This window comes from Ictalurus furcatus, chromosome 5 (assembly GCF_023375685.1).
Source record: "Ictalurus furcatus strain D&B chromosome 5, Billie_1.0, whole genome shotgun sequence".
In the NCBI taxonomy this organism is placed as follows: domain Eukaryota; kingdom Metazoa; phylum Chordata; class Actinopteri; order Siluriformes; family Ictaluridae; genus Ictalurus; species Ictalurus furcatus.
In genome coordinates this window covers 18,384,986-18,411,058 of record NC_071259.1, presented here as the reverse complement: position 1 = coordinate 18,411,058, position 26,073 = coordinate 18,384,986, and the positions used below count along the sequence as shown (strand labels likewise).

The 26,073-nt window shown below is 38.5% G+C and overlaps 1 protein-coding gene across 2 annotated transcripts in view; it reads right to left on the bottom strand.

The window, feature by feature from the left end:
* ccser1 (coiled-coil serine-rich protein 1) overlaps positions 1-26,073 on the bottom strand; it is a 97,779-nt gene that overhangs the window by 44,227 nt on the left and 27,479 nt on the right. For both annotated transcript variants that reach the window (XM_053625023.1, XM_053625024.1), the window contains exons 4-7: positions 21,544-21,634; positions 19,624-19,735; positions 8,520-8,661; positions 2,874-2,951 (exon numbers count right to left, since the gene is read on the bottom strand). In XM_053625023.1, the coding sequence (XP_053480998.1) occupies positions 2,874-2,951; positions 8,520-8,661; positions 19,624-19,735; positions 21,544-21,634 (423 nt within the window). The remainder of the gene's footprint in view (positions 1-2,873; positions 2,952-8,519; positions 8,662-19,623; positions 19,736-21,543; positions 21,635-26,073) is intronic.

Here is a 26,073-nt window from a genome sequence, read left to right as displayed (position 1 = left end):
TTTTTAAAAAACATTTTTAATAATTACAAATTAAATGGTACTGAATGGATGCCATTGGTTTGACATCATTTTTTTAAAAAAATTCTTGGACTTTATAGGCATTAAAGAAAAGTATTATCAAACTCAGTTTAACATTTGTTTTTGTTTATTTTATTACTGCTTTGCAGACAGTTTGTTAGCTAAATTACCTATTGTGATATGCATCGTGTATCGTAGAAATGGCCTCGAGGAATCGTGATATGATATTTTTGTCATATCACCCAGCCTTATCCTGTAAAGTATCTTATAAGACTAAGTTAGAATTTCTTGTCACATACTCTTGTAGGATTGTTGCCATTGCTGTAATAAAATAAAAACATTACTGCTTACTGCATTTACTTCATTACCATGTAAATATAGTCTAGGACCTAGATTCTAGAGTCTAGATTGTTTATTAATGTAGACTAGAATCTTCTTGAGATTCTACTTTAATGAAAGTTACAATAATATTGCTGCTGATACAGCAGGCACAATGGCATTAATGTCAGAACAGCAGTGTGTTTACATTTATTGAAAACAATTTACAGTGTTACATTTATTGAAATAGATGTTTTTGTCCATCATAAAGTACACTAAGATTTTATTGAAACATTCGGGTAAGCTGAGGTGAGCTGAGAGCTCTGAGTCAGTGAATAAAGCTTTCAGTTATGGAATACTGCGCTTGTTTATAGGCACGGAGTGTTCACAAGAACACTGAAATAAAGACAACGCACTCTCCTTTTTCTTATTTCCCCTAACTTTTCTCCCTAAGCATTGGCCAATACCCGCCCACCAGTCAGCTCTCCCCATTAACTGCTGTTCATGCTGTGTCATGGGCAGCATTAATACACATGGAGGAAAGTGCAATCCACCCACTTCTGCATGAATGAGCTCATAGATGCCCACAATTGGTTAGAGTCTTCATGACTGATAGGGAGTATTGCCACCCCTCCAACCCAGACAGCACGGGCAATTCTTTTTGTTGTGATTTTCTGTTGCACCATTTGTTCATTCATGTTCAGTAAGCTATCTATCCTGGTCAGGGTCATGGTGGATCTGAAACCTAGCACACGAACACTGGATTTGAGGTGGGGACACACCCTGAATGGGATACCAGTCCATCAAGGCAACATGCACAGACATTCAGATGCTCATTCATACCTAGGGGCAATTTAGCCTAAAGCCAATCCACCTACCAGCGTAGTTTTGTGAGGCGGGAGGAAAATGAAGGACCAGGGAGGAAACTCACATGGACACGGGGAAAGCACTGCGAAACTACACACAGACAGTAACTTGAGCTCAGGATCAAACCGGGAACCCTGGACCTGTGAGGCAGCAATACTACCCACTTTGCTACCATAAGACCCGTTTATTAATTGTCATACAAATCAATTCTAACATTATTATAATGCCATTTATTGCAACTACATTGTAGACTTACCCTGATTAACAAAAGCATTGTTCTAGCTAGTTAATTAACACTACATTTTCAAATGTTTATATACAATGTGTGAAAACAAAGCCACGTTTCCACTGGAGCATGAAATGAACCAGATTATAGAATTGTAAGAGCAGGATGGAAAATCTGACAAAACTTACATGATGAAAAGGTTTGACCTTTTTTATTATTATTATTATTATTTCAGAACAGAAACTGTGTGAAATATGGGCTGTGGAAAATATGTTTGTCGTAAAAAAAATTTTCCAGTGTTTGACACTGTATGGGAGACTCACTCAGCCATTAGAGAGGCTTACTGGTGCATCTGCATCTCTAAGAAATATAATCTCCTAAGAGCTAAAATAATAGATCCTACTCAGTAGCCTGAAACTGGAACTTTGCATTGTTTACCTGAATCCAATGTACTGAAACACACTTAAGCCAGGTTCTGCCTGTTGCACTGATAAATATAATCGAGCTTAATGACTGTGATGGCGGTCACATAAATAATAATCTGGTAATGACTGTGACAATCCTAACTCCATTTTCCCTGCAAGTTTCTTGTTCTTGCCACACGAGAGCGCTTTTCTCAGGCTCAAATTATAAAAGAGACAGGCATAACAAATGTTCCATACGCAAAGTTTTCTGCACAAAGTAGGACAAAAAGTGACACGGTTCCGTCTCAGGTGGGATTGTGGGTTTTATTTTTACAAACGGGGAAGTTTTATATTTTCTAGAACAAGGCAGGACAAGTCCCACCCTCCTCCTGTCATCTGAACACAGTGTGAGAATTCATGGGGTCCTATTCTAAGCTTTCCTCTTGCTGGCTATGGACAAGCTGCGACATCACATGGCCCGTTAGTGAGACTGTTGCTCCTGCATGTGCTCCATGTAGGTCAGGAAGGAGGACAGAGAGAGACCTCGTTTCCAACTTTGCTCAGCTCGACGGGATTTCCGACTCAAAAAAAGAATAAAATAAATAAATTCCTGATGAAAAACAAAATCCGCTTCCCTCCCCAGAAAAAGCTCCACAGGCAAAAGTATAAACCTTTCTCTCGTGACAGCCATGGCCCAGCTCCGAAGGATTACCGCACATAATAAAATAATCTCATCAACATAGTTCAAAATTTTTTTCGTTGATGGTTGAGAAAAATAATTCAGATTGAGTTCTCTGCTATACCGAAACTGAATTGAAAGGAAAGAGAGCATTTTTTAAAACACGAATGGAAAAGAAATTAATTCTCAGTATTGCAGTTTAGAAATGCTGATAACTATTTTGAGATAAGGTTAATCTGTACATTATAACACACTACAAAAACATTAGCAGTGATTACACTTAGTCAAAGATTACTAGAACAATTCCCTTCTCAAAGGCTACAAAAAGTACCTAAGTATATTTCATAATGTAGGCAATTACCTTGAAAGCTGGTGACTTCTCACTGCAAGGGCTTATGGGTAAAGAGTGTATGCTGCTGGCAGGGCTGGGCTCAGTGCTCTAAAAGGGGGGAAAAACAACAAAGACCATCAGTTTCAATTCAGGCAGTTTTCTTTTTTTAATTATCTACCCTGAATATACAACAGATCACAAAACTCTGATCAGTTCACTTCCAAAAAAGGAAGTATATCAGCATTTAACATTTTCCAAAACCTGATCTCATTTAGCTAAATCCTTAGATCTTTGGCTAAGGTACTCCAAATTGATCTCAGGTGCAATCATGTGTTTTGATTATTTTGAGATGTCTCTACAACTTGCCTGTAGTCCACTGTGCCAAATTCAATTGATCTGACATGATTTAGAAAAGCTACAAACCTTGGTGTATAAGGTCCCACAATTCACAGTGCACTTCAGAACAGAAACCAAGTCATAAAGTCCAAGGAACTCTCCATAGACTTCCACGATCAAATTGTGTAGAGACATAGATCTGAGCAAGGGTATAAAACCATTTCTAAAGCTTTGAATGTTCCCGGAAGCACAGTGGGCACCATTGTTATGAAATGAAAGAAGTTTGGAACTTCTAGGACTCTTTTTAGAGTACAATAACCAGGCTAGAAAGGCCTTGGTCAAGGTGCCCAAAAACCCAACAGAGTCATTCTAACAGAGCTTCAGAAGTCCTCCACAGAGATGGTGAACCTGCTGGAAAGACAACAATCTCAGAAATACTGCATCAATTAGGCCTTTATGGTAGAGTGGATAGACGGAAAATTTGAATACTTTGGGCTCAACCGCAAGCACGACGTCTGGCGAAAACCAGATACTGGTCATCAACTGGCTAATACCATTCCTACAGTGAAGCACGGTAGTGGCAGAATCATGCTATTATGCGCATAATGCTATGCTTCTCAGTGGCATGGACAGGGAGACTGGTCAGAATTGAGGGAAGGATGAATGCAGAGAGGTCTTTGAAGGTCCTACTCCAGAGTGCACACAATGTTAGACCGGGGAAAGGTTTGCCTTTCAGCATGACAACACCACGAAGCATACAGCCAAGACAACATTGAAGTGGCTTCAGTACTAGCGCCTGAATGTCCTTGAGTGGCCCATCCAAAGCCCAGACTTGAACCCCATCAAGAACATATGTGGAGAGACCTAAAGAAGGCACTTCACAGAACCTCCCCAATCAAATGTACATATATTATATTACTTCTGTAACAACTAAATCCTGTATAAACATTGCTCTTATATCGATCTTTGGATTTAAATCTACCCATCGCACCGTACATATATACCTGACCTTGCCATTTACTTTGCACTTTACTACTATTGCACTATGTGCTTGGATTCAAAAAAGGTTTTCATTGTATTATTACTTATACTCTGTGCCATGACAATAAAACTGATCCTAATTTATCCTAATAACCCTAAGCAGGGATCAGACATTATGAGAAGTAAGAGCAAGGCTTTATATCATACTGGACTGTGAATATGGCTGCTTTCAAAGCTCCACACTTCTTTGCAACTAAAGTCTCTATCTTGACATTTATTTTCTGGAGCCATTCTAGAACGGTGGCTTCATCTACAGCTTTTCAGCTTTGTCTAAATGTTTATACAGAACTGTGCAAACTTTACGCGCATACAAAGAAATGCTGTAGCGCAAAGATGCCTTCAAAATAATTAAATAAAATGTTTCTACATTTTTAAATTAAAAAAAAAAAAACCTTAAAGAGCATCTCCGGTACAACCTTAAAGTCGTCTCCGGTACAATTTGTGCAGTTTTATAAAGAAATGAGCTGCAAGTTTTATTGAGTATCTTGCAGAAACAGACACGGTCTTTCTGGAGACTTTGACTGTCGCACTTGCTTCTTATTTTTGCAGCAAAACCCAGCAGCCTTCATTGTGCTTTTTTGTCTGAAAAGTGTCTCTTACATAATACACTTCTTTCTTTAATGACATACAAACATTTTTCATTTTGCGCTAGAAAACTAATCTAAAATGTTTTTTTGTACTGACTTGATAATGTAGAAGTCATAAAATAAAAAATCTATCACAAAGTTTGTACTAAAAAAAAATATTAGGGTGCCTAAAACTTTCACACAGTACTGTACACAATCACTGGTAATCTTCCTGGTATTTTCAGCAACACACTTAGATGTAATGCCCTAATGGAACCTAATGGTGCACTGAGTGTTTCTCTGAAAGCATATTTCGTGAGGTGTGCTATAATTTGGCAACATAGTCCTGCCACCTCGGCTGACCTGTATGACAAAATGACACAAAGTATTATCAATAAGTACGACACCATCTTTTGAACTTCTATGATAAATTATCATTGTTATATGTCAGGTTAGCTGTAGTTACCTAACTAGCATGATGGTAAGATGTGTCATGTGATACTGAAGTGATAAGCCATTTACTGAGTGAATAATAAGATGATACGGTGCTCAAAAATTAATGGCACCTTTAAGGAATATGGGTTAAAAAGTTATGACAAACTTTCTTCATGGGTAATTAACTTAATCTCACACTTAAAATGAAAGAAATTTAGACATAATTCTAAGAAAATATCATTTTAAAAACCCTTATAAATAAAATAAAAAATAATAACGATAAGCCTGGAGCAAGGAATCTGAGACCATTCCTCAATACAGAATCTCTGTAAACCTGGATCATCTCATGTAGACCTGAATGGCTGTGTACAAAGTTTGATTCTGTGGTCACTGTACTAGTTTTGTGTGGATTTGCATGTTTGTATGTAAATGGTATGCACTTATATGGCACTTTTATCCAAAGTGCTTTACACTGTGTCTCACTCACCCATTCACACAGCCGCCCATGTATTTATTATCCTGGAAGATCCCAGTTGGCTGAGGCAGCCAGATTTTCACTTAAAATCTTCTGGGATTTTATGGAGTCCCTGATAAAAATCTAACAAGTTTCCATGACATACACTTGTGATTAGCGGAATGAATAGGCTTTGTGCTGACATTCCAAATAGTTTTTTAGCATGGTGGTCTAATTTCAGATTTGGAGACTTAGCAACTGCAAAATGGTTATCTTCCTCAAATCTCCAACTGTGATCCTTGGAGAAATTGTCTCTAGAACTGTCCTCCTCACTGAATGTGGAGGCAAAATAGAGTTATGTCCTCTCCCAGGCATGTTTATTACAGCTCTGGCTTCTTAGATATAACAGTTTTCTTTTGGTAGACTTTGCCTTATTTATTAAGGTCAACACAGTTCTGTCTCATTTCATTTGTGTACATTTTAATGTTCCCCATGTTTATGAATAACTAAAGAAATTTGGCTTTTGTCACTTCACATATCAGTCATAGAAGTTATGAATGACTGTTCAAGAATCCCTAAATATTCAGGTGAACTTAAAAAAGTAAAATATAAATGGGAACATGCTGATAGTTTGTTCGTAAGAATCTTTATGTCACTTTACTAAGGCTGCCAATAATTCTGAAGCTGAATGTATATAATAAGAAACCAAAGGGAAAATTTGAAAACGTCTTCATCTGTGCTCAATATCATAGGGACATACAAACAAACACAGCAGAAAAGCACAAGTCATTGCAATTCTAGTTGGTGAGCAGTTTACATATGGAAATGGAAGATGGCATATTTGCAAGTTAATGAGAGGACAGAGTTGGCAAGGAGGGCAAACAATTTCATCTTTAATATTCATTTTTTTTCTGCTGTGTGCACTTGCCTGGACCTCCTTTGTCTCAATTGTTATTTCAGTTTTTATACCTTACAAAATAGTTTCATAAACCTGTTGCTTCTGTGTAGAGTAATGTGGAGAAACAGTCTGGAGAGTGTCACTGGTATGTTGCTTTATAGCGATAGTCAATAATGAAATCTGACATAACGTGATTCAACAGGGAGTAAAGGGATCAATGAAAACAAATGAGCTTGGGTTTATAGTCAATATATCAGAATGACTACAGTTTTGCCAAATAATAAATAAGATTATTTGCACTCTGCTTGCTCTGTCACCAACCTTAGCAATTAAGCTTAAATTTTGCATAGTCAGTAAAGCTAACACAGTTGTGCTTCAGATATTTTGTACTAGCCAAATAGAGCTGTGCTCAAAGTAAAGATGGCAATGTTTTTCAGAAAAGGACGATGTTCCTAGGCCACAAGTCAAGCTAATGTACAGGCCCCAGATTAAATTCTGATCCATCATCTCATATTCATCTTTTGATCTCAAACCCAAATGTCTTCAGTGTATAGCAAAAATCAATAGAATTGGCCTTGCTGTTCCAAATACCTTCGGAGAGGACTGCAGCTGTACTCCAGGTCGGCTGTGCTCAAGGTATGTTTTCTAAAAAAAAGTGCTGCAGGAAATGTTTATAAAGCTGTATGCTAGGTAAGCTTATGAAGCTCAAGCCCATGTAGGCTTAGAAATCTCTGCTTGGAAATCTGTTTATAAGGCTGTGCACTGGGTAGGTTCATGAAGCTGTGCTCCAGGTATCTTTCTGAAGCTGTGCTCCAGGAAGGTTCATGAACCTGTGCTCCAGGTAGGTTCATGAACCTGTGCTCCAGGTATGTTTATGAAGCTGTGCTCCAGGTAGGTTGATGAAGCTGTGCTCCAGGTAGGTCGATGAAGCTGTGCTCCAGGTAGGTCGATGAAGCTGTGCTCCAGGTAGGTCGATGAAGCTGTGCTCCAGGTAGGTCGATGAAGCTGTGCTCCAGGCAACTTCATGAAGCTGTACTTCAGGTATGTTCTTCTTCTTTTCATGTTGATGGAAGGGTTAGCCGCTCAGCAGTAAGATACGGAATGTTGCCCAGGGTGCGCCAGGGGAGGGTCCTTCCGTGCACACACATTCACACACCCATTCATACACTACGGACACTTTGGACATGCCAATCCGCCTACCATGTATGTCTTTGGACTGAGGGAGGAAACCGGAGTACCTGGAGAAAACCCCCGCAGCACGGGGAGAACAGGCAAACTCCGCGCACACAGAGGGGAATCGAACCCCAAATCCTGGAGGTGTGAGGCAAATGTGCTAACCACTAAGCCACCGTGCGCCCCTTCAGGTATGTTTATGAAGCTGTGCTCCAGGCAAATTTTCTAAAGCTGTGCTCGAAGTATGTTTCTAAAGCTGTGCTCAAGGTAAGATCATGAAGATGTGCTCCAGGCAAATTTATGAAGATGTGCTCCAGGCAAGTTTCAAAAACTTGGCTCCAGATAGGTTTATGAAGCCGTGCTCCAAGTAGGTTTATGAAGCCATGCTCCAGGTAGGTTTATGAAGCCGTGCTCCAGGTAGGATTATGAAGCCGTACTCCAGGTAGGATTATGAAGCCGTGCTCCAGGTAGGATTATGAAGCCGTGCTCCAGGTAGGTTTATGAAGCCGTGCTCCAGGTAGGATTATGAAGCCGTACTCCAGGTAGGTTTATGAAGCCGTGCTCTAGGTAGGTTTATGAAGCTGTGCTCCAGGTAAAAGTTGGCATGGCAATGCTAGTAAGCTTGCAAGCAGCATTCCAGATTAAAGTAAAATGTGTGTGCTTAAAGCAAAACTTTCATAGCTGTGTTCCAAATAAATTTAATGAACATATCCTAATAGTCAGGGACCATACAGCTCTGTGTATACCTCTTCATGATAAAAACATTTTTTTACCTCCTGCAAAACCCTACGAAGACGCAGCAGGAGCGTTTTCATGGCCGTGCAGTCCTGCTGCATCAGCCTGAAGGGCAAGGTCTCTAGCCCAGAGAACAGCTCATCATCACAGGACACACAGAGAGACACTGGCCGTGGCTCCCTGAAAAAACAAGAGATGGAACAACAGGTTAGTATTTTGTCACTAAACAATCAAACTGAATCCATTATCTACAAAAAAATTAATCACATTCATGTGTGTAGAAAAAGCATGGTATAAACTGAAGTGTTTAAGAATGCTTATCAAGTGAGAATTTTTAGTAGTCTTTCACCTCTAACCAGACTTTGTGTTTGGTTGTTTCACTGTAATACAATAAATGTCCATTTGGCAAATATCTATGCTATGTTGTATAGGAATAAGTCTATTCTTGGTCATGAGGTTATTTAACTGTTTGGCCTGATAGAACACGGTGAACTATGTTCACAGACAGTGAGTTCTGGAGGTGTTTCTGAGCTCGTGCAGTGATTTCCATTACAGAATCATGCCTGTTTTTAATGCAGTGCCGCCTGAGGGCCCGAAGATCATGGGCATGCAATACTGATTTTCACCCTTGTCCCTTGCACACAGAGATTTCTCCAGATTCTCAGAGTCTTTTGATGATATTATGTACTGTAGATGATGAGATATTCATAGTCTTCACAATTTTACGTCGAGGAACGTTATTCTGAAATTGTTCCACAACTTGTAGACGTAGTTTTTCACAGATTGGTGAACCTCATCTTTACTTCTGAAAGACTCTGTCTCTCCAAGATACTCTTTTTATACCCAATCATGTAACTGACCTGTTACCAATTAACCTCCAGCTGTTTCTTTTCAGTAACACTTACTATTCCAGCCTTTTGTTGCCTTGTCCCAACTTTTTTGAGACGTGTTACGGCCATCAAATTCATTTTTCCTTAAAATGGGACATTTACTCAGTTTAAACATTTGATGTTTTCTATGTTCTATTTTGAATAACATATGGGTTTATGAGATTTGCAAATCAATGCATTCGGTTTTTATTTACGTTTAATACAGCATCCCAACTTTTTTGGAATTGGGGTCGTAAAAGGGAAACACAGACTGCCGGTAATGAAGGGGGGAAAAAAGAGAAGGGGGGGGGGGGCAAAAAAGAATTATACGATGCAGGTGTACAGTGAGGGAAAGAAGTATTTGATCCCCTGCTGATTTTGTACGTTTGCCCACTGACAAAGAAATGATCAGTCTATAATTTTAATGGTAGGTTTATTTGAACAGTGAGAGACAGAATAACAACAAGAAAATCCAGAAAAACGCATGTCAAAAATGTTATAAGTTGATTTGCATTTTAATGAGGGAAATAAGTATTTGACCCCCTCTCAATCAGAAAGATATCTGGCTCCCAGGTGTCTTTTATACAGGTAACGAGCTGAGATTAGGAGCACACTCTTAAAGGGAGTGCTCCTAATCTCAGCTTGTTACCTGTATAAAAGACACCTGTCCACAGAAGCAATCAATCAATCAGATTCCAAACTCTCCACCATGGCCAAGACCAAAGAGCTCTCCAAGGATGTCAGGGACAAGATTGTAGACCTACACAAGTCTGGAATGGGCTACAAGACCATTGCCAAGCAGCTTGGTGAGAAGGTGACAACAGTTGGTGCGATTATTCGCAAATGGAAGAAACACAAAATAACTGTCAATCTCCCTCGGCCTGGGGCTCCATGCAAGATCTCACCTCGTGGAGTTGCAATGATCATGAGAACAGTGAGGAATCAGCCCAGAACTACACGGGAGGATCTTGTCAATGATCTCAAGGCAGCTAGGACCATAGTCACCAAGAAAACAATTGGTAACACACTATGCCGTGAAGGACTGAAATCCTGCAGCGCCCGCAAGGTCCCCCTGCTCACATAGCACATATACATGCCCGTCTGAAGTTTGCCAATGAACATCTGAATGATTCAGAGGACAACTGGGTGAAAGTGTTGTGGTCAGATGAGACCAAAATGGAGCTCTTTGGCATCAACTCAACTCGCCGTGTTTGGAGGAGGAGGAATGCTGCCTATGACCCCAAGAACACCATCCCCACCGTCAAACATGGAGGTGGAGACATTATGCTTTGGGGGTGTTTTTCTGCTAAGGGGACAGGACAACTTCACCGCATCAAAGGGACGATGGATGTGGCCATGTACCGTCAAATCTTGGGTGAGAACCTCCTTCCCTCAGCCAAGGCATTGAAAATGGGTCGTGGATGGGTATTCCAGCATGACAATGACCCAAAACACACAGCCAAGGCAACAAAGGAGTGGCTCAAGAAGAAGCACATTAAGGTCCTGGAGTGGCCTAGCCAGTCTCCAGACCTTAATCCCATAGAAAATCTGTGGAAGGAGCTGAAGGTTCGAGTTGCCAAACGTCAGCCTCGAAACCTTAATGACTTGGAGAAGATCTGCAAAGAGGAGTGGGACAAAATCCCTCCTGAGATGTGTGCAAACCTGGTGGCCAACTACAAGAAACGTCTGACCTCTGTGATTGCCAACAAGGGTTTTGCCACCAAGTACTAAGTCATGTTTTGCAGAGGGGTCAAATACATATTTCCCTCATTAAAATGCAAATCATTTTATAACATTTTTGACATGCGTTTTTCTGGATTTTCTTGTTGTTATTCTGTCTCTCACTGTTCAAATAAATCTACCATTAAAATTATAGACTGATCATTTCTTTGTCAGTGGGCAAACGTACAAAATCAGCAGGGGATCAAATACTTTTTTCCCTCACTGTAGATGACCGTCATGTAAAAGGAGAAAGCAGGACTGAGCCAATAAAGCAAGCATTAAGGTTTTGCAGATACTGATTCCAGTGTGGAGAAAATTCTACTCCATGTAGCTACATGTCAAATTTAAGTGAAGCAACTCATGTAATGAAAGATTTTTTTAAAAGGACATTTTAAAACTGCTCCAGTTTTAACAATAAACATGAAGATTTCAGGACATCTGAGTGAGCAATCCTAACTTCCACAATAGAATGGGCCCTACACCTACCGTAACAATTTTTAATAGGCATCCGTGTTTTACATGGTATAATATATAAAACCGTATTTTTGCATCAATGTATGCGTCAGGGTTTGCATGCTCTGTGTATTAAACTAGTACTCAAATGTATGTGACCTGATCAACAGAGATCAACAAATTCTCAGGTAAAGTATGGATGTGTCAGCTTGTGTCTAAACATTCTCAAGCAGTAAAGATTTCAAATATTCAACACTGAGCATTTACAGCGTTAAATGTCTTTTCCTCAGCTAAACATGTTGAGCAGTGTGATCGCTACATCTGTTACAGGGTCATTATTTACATCATGGATTAAAGGAAAGAGAAACGGATTATTCAGATTCCGAAGACACCATCGCAGATTTTCATCTTCCATGGATTTTACTCTGATATCTACTACAGAGAGAGCACGACATCTAAGGGCTTTTATTCAGCCAAAAAAATTTTTTTTAAAAATGGTAAGGATAAAAGCGATGACATCTTAACATAACAGCCACAGCACTAAGAAAATGGCTTTGTCTGGGAACTCTGATGATAACAGGAATGGGGATTTTTTTTTCCCTGACTCTGAAATTTTCACTACTAAAGCACTTTTTCAGCCTCCGCTGGCACAAGCTGGATTTCTGTCCTTTCAAACACGATAAATCCTAAATATGCTTCACATAAGCGCCTCTATCTTTCCCGAACTGTAATATGGCCCAGTGTAGAACATCTAAAAGTGGTGCCCATTAGCTTTGACAACATTCCAGTCACCTCTAATATCCCATTACAATATCATTATAGCCATCACAACTTCCCCCAGGACTCTCTGGGTTCATGCCTTCACTGTGCAATGCGAATACTAATAATGTCATCCAGTTAAGCTGTTTTATGAAGGCTTGTCTCTTTGCTTAGCCTCTTCATTGATGGCCCCCTCTGTGCGCTCACCTGGACTCCTCATGTTAGAGGACACGGGGAGCCAGTGTCCCTTTGCTCTCAAAGAGCATCTGTCACACGCAATGGACTCCCCCAGCTGGACTGCTTTATAGCTCATATTCTGTGTTTGGGTTATTAGCGCAGTATTCCCATCATGGCCTACAGCATCATGCCACGCAGTGCCTTTGATTTCTAATTACACATTAATTTCACGCTAGAGAAGAAGTGCTGCATCTGGGCACCGTGAAGCCATTCATGCTGGTATATTACGGCGTTGTAGGGAAAAATTTGGATCTCTGCTTGATGGCTCCTAAAATACAATCTGATCTTCATCTAGGTCATAGTAAAAACAAAAGGCATAAAGATCTTAATAAGCGATGTACTTGTTCAATAAAAATATGGAAATTTTTACGTGTTGAGCAAAACAACAGTAGTCACAAAAGATTTCAATATGTTTCAATCAGGACTTACTCATAAAATAAGCCCAAAAACAAATCTGTAGCTTACAAATCTAATAAACACATCGAGTAGTAATAAAATAAACACTTCAAGCAAAGTGGAGTACTTAAAAAAAGACCGGCATTTGCATTTGACTGGAGTTCTGTATCCTGGCAAGAGCAGCAAAAGACAAATATGTGCATACCTTAGTTAGCAAGCTGTTAAGCTGTACAGCACATTTGGTCGCTGCAGATAACCGGGTGAGTAGGAGGAGATTTAACAAATGCAGTGCTATACCAAAAAAAATATGAAACTGAAAATAGACACAGTTTGAAAACTGATGGTGCTGTATGAATGTGTGCCAAGGAACGAAACCCCAGAAACAACAACAACAACAAAAAAAAGTAGTAAAAGCACGACTGTGGATATGCAAACACCCTGAGGAGCTCGATCAGGTTTGATGGACAATTAAGAATGTTTATAGGTACATACCTGAAACCAAAGCAGCAAAATAGTTCACGGCCTACAAAGCTAGAGTTTCCACCAGAACGTTAGAGTAGTTGGCCTTGATGCTACGAAAGGAAGATAGTAATATGATTACACGTGTAATGTGTGAAAACTTGTGTGAAATGACTTGCGTGGGTAATCAGCACTGAAAGATTTGTTTATATCAGGTTTAGCGTATTGCATGCGGAGTTCGGTGGCCCATGTGTTAATTATGATGATGATTTAGTTTGAGCAATTAGAAGGATGAAGGAATACAGCTGAAACGGAGTTAAACGGAGTTAAACGGAGTTAAACATGAATAACGTGTTTTTTTCTGTCCTTGCTAAGCATACCAATAGCAATTGTATTAAGTATGTGAGATTTAAACACCATTTTATTTAAAAAAAAAGAAAAAAAAAAAGTTTGTGCCTTAATGAAAGGTAAATTGATATTCTTTCATTTCATTCCCAGTGCTGTTTTTACTCGGAGAGATTTCATTTAATTTACCTGTAAGCTCATATAGTCAACTCACTGATTTCTGAATGTGATGAAAGTGATGGCTGCAGACACTCTTTTGACACCAGTGCCGGAGTGGGGGTGGGGGTGTGTATAATCATCACTTCTATGCTTGGAATAACAATTCTGCCATTGGTGACTGAATGCTGGCTGAAAAGTCAATGGTATTTATAGAAATTAAATAATAAGAGGTTGGGTGAGGAAGGCAGGCTTGACATATGAGTTATGTTGGAAGTCCTATATTTAAGTATTTCTTCATTTATTACATGCATAAACAGGCAAAAAAATAAATCACGAAGCATTGGAACTTGCCAATATGGTGACTGTGCATTGGAAAAAAAAATCAACATGATTCCTTACTGAGAGTGACAACCAAGTGATAAGCATGACTCATTTCAATTGAGATATTTCTTAGCCTAGACATAAGCATGGTGGCTGAGAGTTCTCAATCTAAAGTACTTTCTGGTTTGTCATGGCTCATATGTGTGTTTTGCAGCCTCCCTCTACAAATCACCTTGAAAGAGAAGGAGACAGGGAAAGTAGCACAGGGCCAGACGCATAGCCTTCTGTCAACGAGGACCACAGCTTGCAAGAACCTATGCAGTCTGCCCCCCTGCTGCAGTAAACCTGTTCCTCAAGGACACGTGAGATGAACAGCATTTCGTGGCCGAGAATTTGAGCACCTGACCACCTGGGCTCTGTCCAGAGACTTTATTCTTCGTTTATAAGAGAAAATGATCAAAAGCGTTAGATGGAAAAAGTTTAAGGACACAAATGGGATCAAATTTTGGTTGGGTTTCCTGCTAAATAAATCTGCTATGCTACTAGTTACTTGAATTTCTACATATTGCGCTGTCTTTGTACAACAAGTGACTCAGTCTTAGTGCTGCAATAAGTAGGATGAGCCCATTCTGTTCTCTCCCTCCCTCTCTCTCTCTCTTTCTCTCTCTCACTCTCTCGCCCCCTCTCGCTCGTTCAGTTTAATGCTGCCTCAATCCTCAGAGCTGTGTTTGAGAGAGGGAGGGCTCTGGGGCTGAAAATCAGTTTCGTCAACGGTTGATGTGTCAACCATAGAAAAAGTCAAGATTTTGCCTTAGGATAATAAATCATGTCACTTAGTATGGGAGAAGAACAGAAACTCCATAGAAACATCCTTAGAGTATCCTTTGCTGCACTAATCGTAGTGTTATAATCTTACTAAGTTGTTTCTCACTGGGTCTTCAGAGTTATTCATTTCCTAATTGCAGACAAAAGCATTAGCTAGTGCAATAGTGGGAAAAGGAGAAACTCTTGTCAACCATGCAATCACTAGGGCTGGGCAGTATACCTTAGTTTTATTTAGAATGGTGCTTGAAAGTTATTAAACCCCTGAAAATTTTCTAAATATCTGCATAAATATGACCTAAAACATCATCGGATTTTCACACAAGATCTAAAACTAGATAAAGAGAACCCAATGAAAACAAATCAGACAAAAATATTATACTTGGTCACTTATTTATTGAGGAAAATGATCCAATATTACATACCTGTGAGTGGCAAAAGTATGTGAACCTTTGCTTTCAGTATCTGGCGTCACCCCCTTGTGTAGCAATAACTGCAACTACACATCACTGATAACTGTTGATCAGTCCTGCACATCGGCTTGGAGGAATTTTAGCCTATAGAACAGCTTCAACTCTGAGATGGGGAGGGCAACAATGGTCTTGAATTTCCTCCATTTGTACACAATCTGTCTGACTGTGGATTGGTGGAGTCCAAACTCTTTAGCGATGGTTTTGTAACCTTTTCCAGTCTGATGAGCATCAACAACTTTTTTCTGAGGTCCTCAGAAATCTCCTTTGTTCATTGCCATGATACACTTCCACAAAACGTCTTGTGAAGATCAAGCCTTAATAGATCCCTTTTCTTTAAATAAAACAGGCCGCTCACTCACACCTGATGGTCATCCCATTAATTGAAAACACCTGACTCTAATTTCACCTTCAAATTAAACTGCTAATCCTAGAGGTTCACACACTTTTGCCAGTCACAGATATGTTATATTGGATCATTTTTCTCATTAAATAAATGACCAAATAAAATAGTTTTGTCTCATATGTTTAACTGGGTTTTTTAGAACCTGTGTGAAAATCTGATGATGTTTTAGGTCATATTTATGCAGAAATAAAACTTCTCACAAACTTTCAAGCACCACTGTACACCAATACTGATTCAAGTAAAGTTAAGCACTTTTGCAACACTTTTATTCGTGCTGATTTTCTGTTACATATTAAAACTTGATCATTGCAAAGGTATGAAAGAATTTGCGGCATGCATGTAATATGAACTATTTTATAACCCAATGTGGTGGCACATCAGTAGACCAAATCACTGTTATGTCATGGCATCAATGAACCTACATACAGGTGGACAATAAGCTCTTTTTAATTATTAGTATTATCCAAGTTATTTAACCAACATATTGGAAAAACATAATGCTTTAGCTGATATGGTGATTAAATAAAGAAATACTTAGAGTACCTCTAAATATTCACAGTTGGAGGGGGGAAAAAAGATACCCATGATGTCCTTTCTGATGATATTAAAAAACCTGTATTCAACTAAAACTGTTATAATTCAAAGTGTTCTTCCCACATTCATCACTTCATGATTAACAAGACTGTGTGCATTTAGCTTTGACCATTTCCTACTTATCTCCTATTTAACTAATTAAAAATCTTGTTGTATTGTACTGTATATTTTGTCGCTTTACTATGATAGTGAAAATTGGAAAATTTAAAGTTTAGGAAAGTTAAACCTGACAGGACAATGTGTATGCAAGCAATGGGAAACTGGTAGCAGAAAAATCTCAAAAGGTCAAAGATCAAATAAAGCAAAGCAGTGACCTTTTGTCTTATCAGTTAAATATGTCTAATTAGTTTAATATTAATAACATCACAGCGTTTTGGTTCAAGGGCAACGGTAGCACAGTGGTTAAGATATTGGACTACTGATTGGAAGGTTGCGAGTTAAAATCCCAGCACCACCAAGCTGTCACCGCTGGGCCCTTGAGCAAGGCCCTTAACCTTGCTCAACTGCTCAATAGGAAAAAAAAAAGAGAGATAAATGTAAGTTGCTCTGGATAAGGGTGTCTGCCAAATGCCATAAATGTTCAGTTTGTTACATTCATATTTATAACTAACTAAAACACACTAGTGCCGCCTCTGACCAGATGCGAGGTGTCCAACTGGAAGTACCACCAACCTGTATATTTACAAGTATTCTGATTCTGTCTATAATGCGTACATGCTTTTGTTTAAAAAAAAAGAAAAGAAAAAAACCCACAGATATTTCACAAAAGGACCTAATATGTGATGTGTTTTTCCAAAGGGTAGCTGAGCAAATACAGAAATATTGGCAAGCAAAAAAACACAGTCAAAATCACTGTGCTTAAGTCATAAAACTTTTTTTGTGTTAGTTGCTTTGGAAAATAAATTACTGTCAAATGGCATAATACCTTCAATAATATGAAAAATATGATGTGATATTTTGGTCATGTCACCCAGTCCTAGCTGTCACAATACCCACTGCAAAAAAGAATGCTGATGAGAAACAAAGGAAAACAGAAACTGACTTGCAAACTGCTGGCCAGATGTGCTGTGAATGTACAACAGGCCGCATAACACTAAGTACAGTGGACCTGTAATTCAAAGCTGTTTTAAAGATACAAAGCCAAGGTCATTCATATGTCCTGCTGACGAGGCAAAACCACCCGCTCTAGAGGAAGCTTTAACAGCTTTTTGTGCAGTCTCAAAAACAGATTACAAATATCAGTCTTCAAGTCAGGTTCTAACAAAAATCTTGGGTTATAACATTTTTTAAGAATGACATCTCAAAAACACAGATCACCACCATTCTTCAAATTCTGTTGTGCTTTGGATCAAATATATCCAAAATCTCATGTGGGGGGAAAAACCCTTCAACAAAAAATTAGACAGACATATAATCAAAACTGTAAAGCTTAACTGCTGTGACAAAAAGGGAACTGAATGCAAGTACAATTACCTGACACCTGCTCTTATGGATATTGATGGCATCATGAATTCAGCCAAGGAGCAGGATGTTTTCAGCCAAAAGCTCTGTCAGGAGGTTAATATTTGCCTGCAAATGGATCTTTCAGCAAGATAATGACCCCAAACTGAAGCGGTGGTGAGACAGAAAATCAATTTTGCGCAACGGCCATCATAGTCTCCAGATTTGAGCCGCATTGAAAATCGGTGTCCTGTACGGAATCATTTTGAAACTATATAGATTCCATCCTTCAACAGGAAGAGCCCACCAACAAATAACCACTGACTAGATATTATCTGAATGGTGGATCATTCTCAGCACAGCAATGACAATGACTGTAGTGTGTGTGTGTGTGTGTGTGTGCGCGTGCGCTTTTGGTACAAAATGTATTAGTGGTGGTGGGGTTTTTGTGAACACTGTATACTTACTGTCCACTTTATTACACACACCTCCTGCCATGTTAGTCTTCCTTAAAGGTGTGCAGTTACAGAAGAATAATCCATTTAATTTCCATGCACACTTTGTGTGATTCATTCTCAAGCCTTCATTAGGGTCAGGTTCTGATCACAGCATTGCTGTTAACAGTTTTGTTTGATGGATTGTTCATAACCACCATGCAGTTGAGAAATTGGACATTCTTTTGCATCAATAAACACATCCAATGGTAAGCTATAGACACAATCTGCTAGTCACACTTTTTTTTCTTTTTTATATTCCCAAATAAACCAGAACCATAGTAGGACAGCTTCTAAAAATTGTACAAATAATTAAAAGGTCAGGGAAATATATATAATTTTCTAGGCTAATCTCCATGCAGATATAATTTCCGGCACATCCACATGGGGACACGGCTGGCGTCATTACGAGGAAAAGCCAGCTGTCAGAAATGAGACCCAGTTCTGTAAGGACTCGGCATTCGAGTGCATATTTATTAACAAGCTTAACCAGTAATGTATTACTGGCATTACTGTGAGATTATTGAAAAAACTAAGCACAACTGTATAAATTATAGTAATTAGCTGTCAACAACAACACCACACTATCTTGTTTATATGACAGTTAGCATCAGGAAACTGAAGTGGATTTAACTATTCGAGAGGCTTATTCAGTCAAGCTGATTACAATCTGCTACGATGCTCGAAAAAGTCTTCATAAAGAACACAGGGTTACAAATACCACGGTGACACTAGAGAGCACTGAGATCAGTCTGATGAAATCCAAAACAGGCTTCATTGCTTAAGCATACACTTACACGCTCTTTCAAATCAGATCAAATTAAATGAATTGTTGGCAAGCGTATATACGCAAAGACATTTCATATCCCAACATACTGAAATCCAGTGGCGGTAAAGCATGGCTTAACACGAGAATAAGAAATATTTGTGTTCCTCAAATCACTTCTACATTCATTAAACCATCTCCATGAGCTGTGCACAAGGGGTTAAACTGTTATTGCAATTTTTATAGAAGTGATCACATCTAATTCTTCTCCGTGATTTGAAGTTTTAGCAAGCAAGTGAAATCGGCTGCCTGTGAGGAGAGGAGAGGGGAGGAGACGGGAGAAAAAGATTAACGAAGGGTAAAGGGGGATGAGAGGCGAGGAGAGGAGAATACTAACACCAAGTGAGACAGAGGAGGATGAGAAAAGTACCTGTTGTTATCTCTGCACTCCTTGGCAGTGTTCTGGTCTGTAGGCAGATCCATGGGGGATGGCAGCAAGTTCAGACAGGAGGCAAGAGATTGGCTGGAGTCTTCCTGAGAAGCTAAAAAGACAAACAGCACGGCTAATTGGTGAATATGACAGCAATTTAACATGACAATCCTTTATATAATGTAATGAATAAGGGTCATTCCATCTCAAGAGGTCCAATGCGGGTTGCTCAACTGTTTTTATTGGGGTTGGAGCTAAACTCTTGTGTCACTTACTGCTTTTATCACAGGAGAAACAACACCCCAGCTCTGTTTATGACACTGTTTATTTGTAAAACACCCAACTGGACACTGTAATTCCATATTTGAAGAAAATCTTTTCACACATACCACCTGTACCAACATGATAGATCAGGGTTCTTCAAATCCACTGTCCTACAGAGTTTAGCTCCAACCCTGAACACACCTGAACAAGCTAACTAAGGCCTTCAGGATCACTTGAAAATTACAGGCAGGTAAGTTTGGAGGTTGGATCTAAACTCAGATTTGAAGAACCCTGTGAGAGATCATGCTTTACTGTAGCCAATATCAAATGTAGTAACATTACAGACCTCATTGACAAGCATAAGCTGTTGTGTGTCATTCATAAATATAGCTACTGTAAAATACTTTTCATTTTAATTATATGTTATGCTTATATTACATCTATTCATTTCTCAAAATGAATGAATAAAGTAGGCTTTTCTCCAATTGTCTACGAGCCCTAGCTCTGTAACCAGTGGAATCTCAAACTCATTTTTCTTTTTACAGCAGAATGCTACTACAGAGAACTCATTTCTGTGAAAATTTCTGAAAAAATTGCACTCTCGAACCTGAAATGTTCTACCTGCACACTACACTTACCTAGGTACTCCCAAAAAAATTAAGTGACTCGAACCCTTCCTATTATAAACTGACTCTGAAAATGTAACTGTGAAAAATCATGAGCATTACATTTGGATTTAAGTTCCAAGTCTAAGGAACATGAATGCGCAAAATATTTATACATGTACCTTGTAATGTGCTCTAGAGATCAGTTTTTGTTCCAAGGAGCTAGGACCATCCTGAGTTGAGGTACAGAGGTTTGCGTAAACAGCTGTATAACCAAAATCTGTTGTGTGCCATGACACAAAGATGGCCATCATAGTTAAACCAAATAAATATAACAACAACAAAACCTGTGGTTTTCAAATGCCAGTACATCAAGGTAATCACTCAAAAAATTGTAAAAATTAAAAACGGTCAAGCAACCAACTTTGAAGTTACTGGACCACTTGAGATGGAATGATCCATAACTGAATTTATTTAGTTAAATATAAATTCATTAAGAAAAAGATTACAATTCATGAGAAATTTGGATTGTTAATGAATTGGTTTTTTTTTTTTTTTAAATGAATTAGAAAAAATTGGAAACTACACCACTAACTACACTGGAAACTACATTAGAAACTACCCCAGAACTTTAGTATGCACCAAAATACTACAAAATCTGCCCAAGTTAATGATATTGCTACATAAGGATAAAGTTTTTGAGCTTTAATGGACAATAAATTTGTGCTCTCCACAGGGTTGATCTTGGATATATGCTCATAAGCATAGTCACCTGCACTAATGCAAATCAACTAGCAAAAGAAAAAAAATTCTCTGTTGTATGCAAGCAATATATTTGATGGGTATTAAAATGCTGTCTAACTTAATTCTCATCTGTTTGAAACAATAGAAGCACAGCTTGTTACAAAAAAAAAAAGATATTTGCGAGCAATCTAACCACTAGAGTATTGTACAAATGACTTATATAATTACTTTTAGATGAGGGGTACTCATCAGAGACTTTAATGTGAGGTTCATTATTATTACTGTAGTTTAAAGTGCTAAAACGTACCATGTCGATGTCTCTGGTCATCTGAGAGCTCCAGATCCAGCATTAGATCATCCTCATCTAGCTCAGACGAGCCAAGATTGTTCAAAACATCCTGTGAGAAGAGAAGCCATTGCATCAGTGCAGAAGGTATGCATACTTCACTTCAAAGTAGTTTGTTTTTTTTCTTAAGTTACAGGTTGAAATATTTTGTACTTATAAAGTATATATAAAGTATATAAGCTTCCTGGATTAAAAAACGAATTGCATGCGTCATTTTCCCCCATAGTATTTGGTTACGCTTTTCCTCGCCTTAATAGCAGCGCCAATCCTATCAAGTAAGCATGCCACCAGTGTGTTGAGATAGTTCCTGTGAATTTTAGTGTACTTTCCACTGACTGGGTGTGCAGTGCAGCTGGAGTTCATGAATAACTATTTGGATAGCTAGTTTGAACGGAGGTCTGGTGATTTTGCAAGCATCCTAGCGTTCATGCTCATCACACACAGATTTGGTCCAATACAGTTTCATCCTGCAACCAAGGAGTGTCAAGGTTGTGTTCAACCTCAGAGTCTGATCAGTAACTGACAATCTGGTAATATTTTACAATGAAGTGTCATGATACAGTGAAGAACTGTTATTAGTGGATGCAGATCATTATTTGTCTGGGGAAATCCATCCTACAAATTGATTTACATGCTCCACTGCTTTTACCTGGTTATTTGGAATTTCCAGCAGGCTGTCAGTGGGATTTCACTAAAGACCTAACAAGCGCCTTCATCCATTCTATGACTATAACACAAGCTTAGAAATAAGCTTAGAACAGGTGGATGAGTAGTAATATGTCTTAAATCAAGTAAATCAAAATAACCCGATAAACTTTATAGCTTTAACATAAAACACAAGGCATTTTTTCTATCAGAATCGCTCTCACAATAGTACAATACATCTAAAAAGGCATGTACCGCCTGATCAATTTATTCAAATTAAACCAGTCATGAAAAAACTTTTTCCAAAGAGACATACTGCCATCTTGTGTCCGGTATCAGGGACAGCTGAAAACGGAGAAGTGCAGACTAAAGGTTAACTGTGAGAGTTAGACAACAGTCCAAGTCCCTGTAAAGCAGAACCTAGCAACAGTACAAAGAATAACTTTACAGCAACTTTGACATGAAGACACCCACCACCCCTGTTTCACTGCTGAAATAATACATCACATCAGGGGTGTGTCGATAAGCTGGCACTTTAAATCAGAAATAGAAACTGTTAATGTTATCTTAAAAGGGCACAAATGTTATTATTTTCAATCGAGAGGTATTAACAACGTCACATCCGCCTGTAATTCAACTACCTGCAGCAAGCATCCTGTCTGGACACTCTCATGTCAACAATTATCTCTGAGAAGCATTAGGAGGGGTGACAGAGATCTGACATTTGGTGTGACTTCCTCTTACTCTCTCTCTCTCTCTCTCTCTCTCTCTCTCTCTCTCACACACACACACACACACACACACAGAGATATAGATTGATTTTCCCATCCTCTCGTGCCATAGCCAGGAGAAAACCTCTTTTACTCGTTAATACTGGATCCTGCAGCTCCCGTCAAGCCGGTCGAAACCGTGCAATGCCAACTGAAACAATTTTCTGCTGCCTGATGTTTCAAAACAGTCCTGTAAGAAAACGAACATGCGAAAACATCCGGTTGTATAAGGAGAAACTACGCCTGAACACGGGCCAATCTAGGACACCAAACATTAGAGGTCGACAGATTGGTCTTGCCGATTAATCGCCACCGATAACTGATTGCTGGAACTACCGGTTATCATAAAAAATCCATGCCGATTGTTTTTCTTGGTTGTGTCTGTTGCAGGAGCGGCTGAGAAGGGTCATTATACAGTACGAGAGCGGCCTCTAGAGGCGAAAAAAAAACTGTTGCTGACAAATTTTGTTGTGTTATTTGAAGTGTTTTTTATTCATTTTGGATGTCTCTATTTTTGTTTATTATTTGGAGTGTTACTTTTTTCTTCAGTTTGGATGTACACTACCGGTCAGAAGTTTGGAGACACTTGACTGAAATGTTTCTCATGATCTTATAAACCTTTTGATCTGAAGGTGTATGATTAAATGTTTGAAATCTGTGTTGTAGACAAAAATAGAACTGTGCCAACATATTAGTTTCTTTCATTAGAAAACTAACATTTTATTTACAAAAAAAAAAATTTTTTCAACGGAAGACTTGGAGCGAAATATTCTGAAAAGCAGCCAATATATGTAATAGCACCTATGTCCGGCGTAGGTGGGAACTCCTTTAATACTGTTTAAAAAGCATCTCAGGGAAATTCCTCAAGAAATCGGTTGAGGAAATACCAAGAATACATTTCTGGAAATTCTAGGCAAAAAGGGTGTCTAGATGCCAAAATATTTAATTATTTTGATTTTTTTTTTTTTATCACAACATAATTCACATTGTTCCATTTGTGGTATTCCAGAGTTTTGATGACTTGGGGAAAAAATAAAATGGGAAAAAAATAAAGTTATAGTAAATTATTACTATATTTTGTAAAATAAATAAATAAATAAATAAAGGTCAGCAATATTTTACTAAAATATTATGTTTTATGTTTTCATTCAGTATGAATTTTAAAAAACTATCAGTCGATTAATCGGCAGGTACCTCCTTAATCTTAGTGGATTTTACAGATCCCGATACCGATAACTGGTATCGGTCGACCTCTACCACATATAGCAGTGATGCATACTGAGTCTATATTCCAAGAAAGTAAACAGAACTAATCAGACCAGTTTCAGCCTGTCCTAGGCTATGCAAGTGTGGGGCTTTCTATTTAATCGGAGTGCATTTTACTCTAAAATAAAGGGGAGTCTTGTGTCTCATATTGGCTCAGCAATTCTTAGTGTTACATTGGCTTGGTGTAAAGGTGTCCATATTGGGAGAAACAGATGGGCTTGCCAGGATAGATGCTACTTTTGCTCATTTTGAAAATTCATTAGCCCCTGAAGAGATGAATCATGGTGAAGAGGCAGGCATCATCTACGATCTATCAAACAGGGCAACGTGGGCAGAGCACTTTAAAGATAACATTAAAGCTAATAATAAATTTAAAAATAAAACCTACCACAAAAAAAAAAATTCTGTATATGAACTCTTTGAGGAAAGTACTTTTTATAATGCACACAGTGAACTGATGCTAAAATTCCCTCCTAAATACCTTGCGCTACAGTTATCTTTAACTACTTATCCATGAGGATAGTGTAGAATGCACATTAATTACTACCTTATTAAACCTCTGCGATGTTGATGGAAGACAAGTGCTCATGGGCTACATCCCAAATTTGAAAGCTAGGCATTTATTTACAGCACTACTGCATGTGATAAAACAAGCTCAAGAGAAAACTGAGAAACGGTCAGCAAATCAACTAAAGAAAAACTATAAGAATGGCTTTCATCCTGGATAATGGATTCAAGTGGCAAGAAAACCTAAAATGCATCATTCTGTAACTCTTTCTTGGTCATTTCTGCTCTGAAATACAAATGCTACTCTGGCAACAAACCTCAACAAAAGGAGGAAATCTGGCATACTGCTGATTTCTGGTGTTCAAAACCTTCAGAAGTATAATGTGGAAACTTTCTCAATCGATCAATACAATTTTAAGAGGACATTTGAACGTCATCTAAGATGACATTTTGCTAATTAGCATAATAATAATAATAATAAGAGGAAGAAGAAGAAGAAGAAGAAATGAATATAAAGAAAGAGTAAGAATTGAACCCAAAAGCATCCCAGTATTAAAAATTTTAAACAAAACATCAGAGTTAGCATATCAAAGGGGGGGGGGGGGGGGGGGGGATACACTGATCAAAATTTTACTGATAACACTAACAGCAGATAATGAATGTTTTAAAAATTTGTCTGGGTTTAGAAACTCAAACTCTACAAGGTCCAAGTTTAGTAATTAAATCCACTCGGCAGGACTGCATAATGCGCCGTTCCAGGATTAGGCTAAAGCTGGGCTGTCACAAGCTATTAAGAAAAAAAACAATTCTGTGAAAAGGCTTATTTAGAATGAACCACGGGGTATTCTACAAAAGCATGCTCACAATATCCAATCTTATTTGAAATAGTCAGACAGATCACGCCATCCTCAGTGTGTTGATTAATTTGTTATCGTTAACATAGTTATTGGTATCTATAAAATCCACTATCCAAGTATAAAACACTTGTGCTATACAATGCATGTAATAATACATGCACTAGTTTGGCAGCAATTTGCTAAACAGTGCTGTCGCAGAACATTCCTGAGTACTGTTCTTCATTCGTTTTGTTTTTATAGATATAGGTAGCCTACCTCTATAAATGTTTTCACCCAGTGAATGTCATGTGACTTTTCTATTGAACTGATTGAGCTAAGCTAAGCGTAAAGCTAGCCCTACACACAGCAGGTCTGCCCAAAACACTAATTTACCACAGTAACAGAATGAGCATTAAGACAAGCTTCCTACATGGAATAAAATATGGAAGGAAATTATCCAAGCTTGC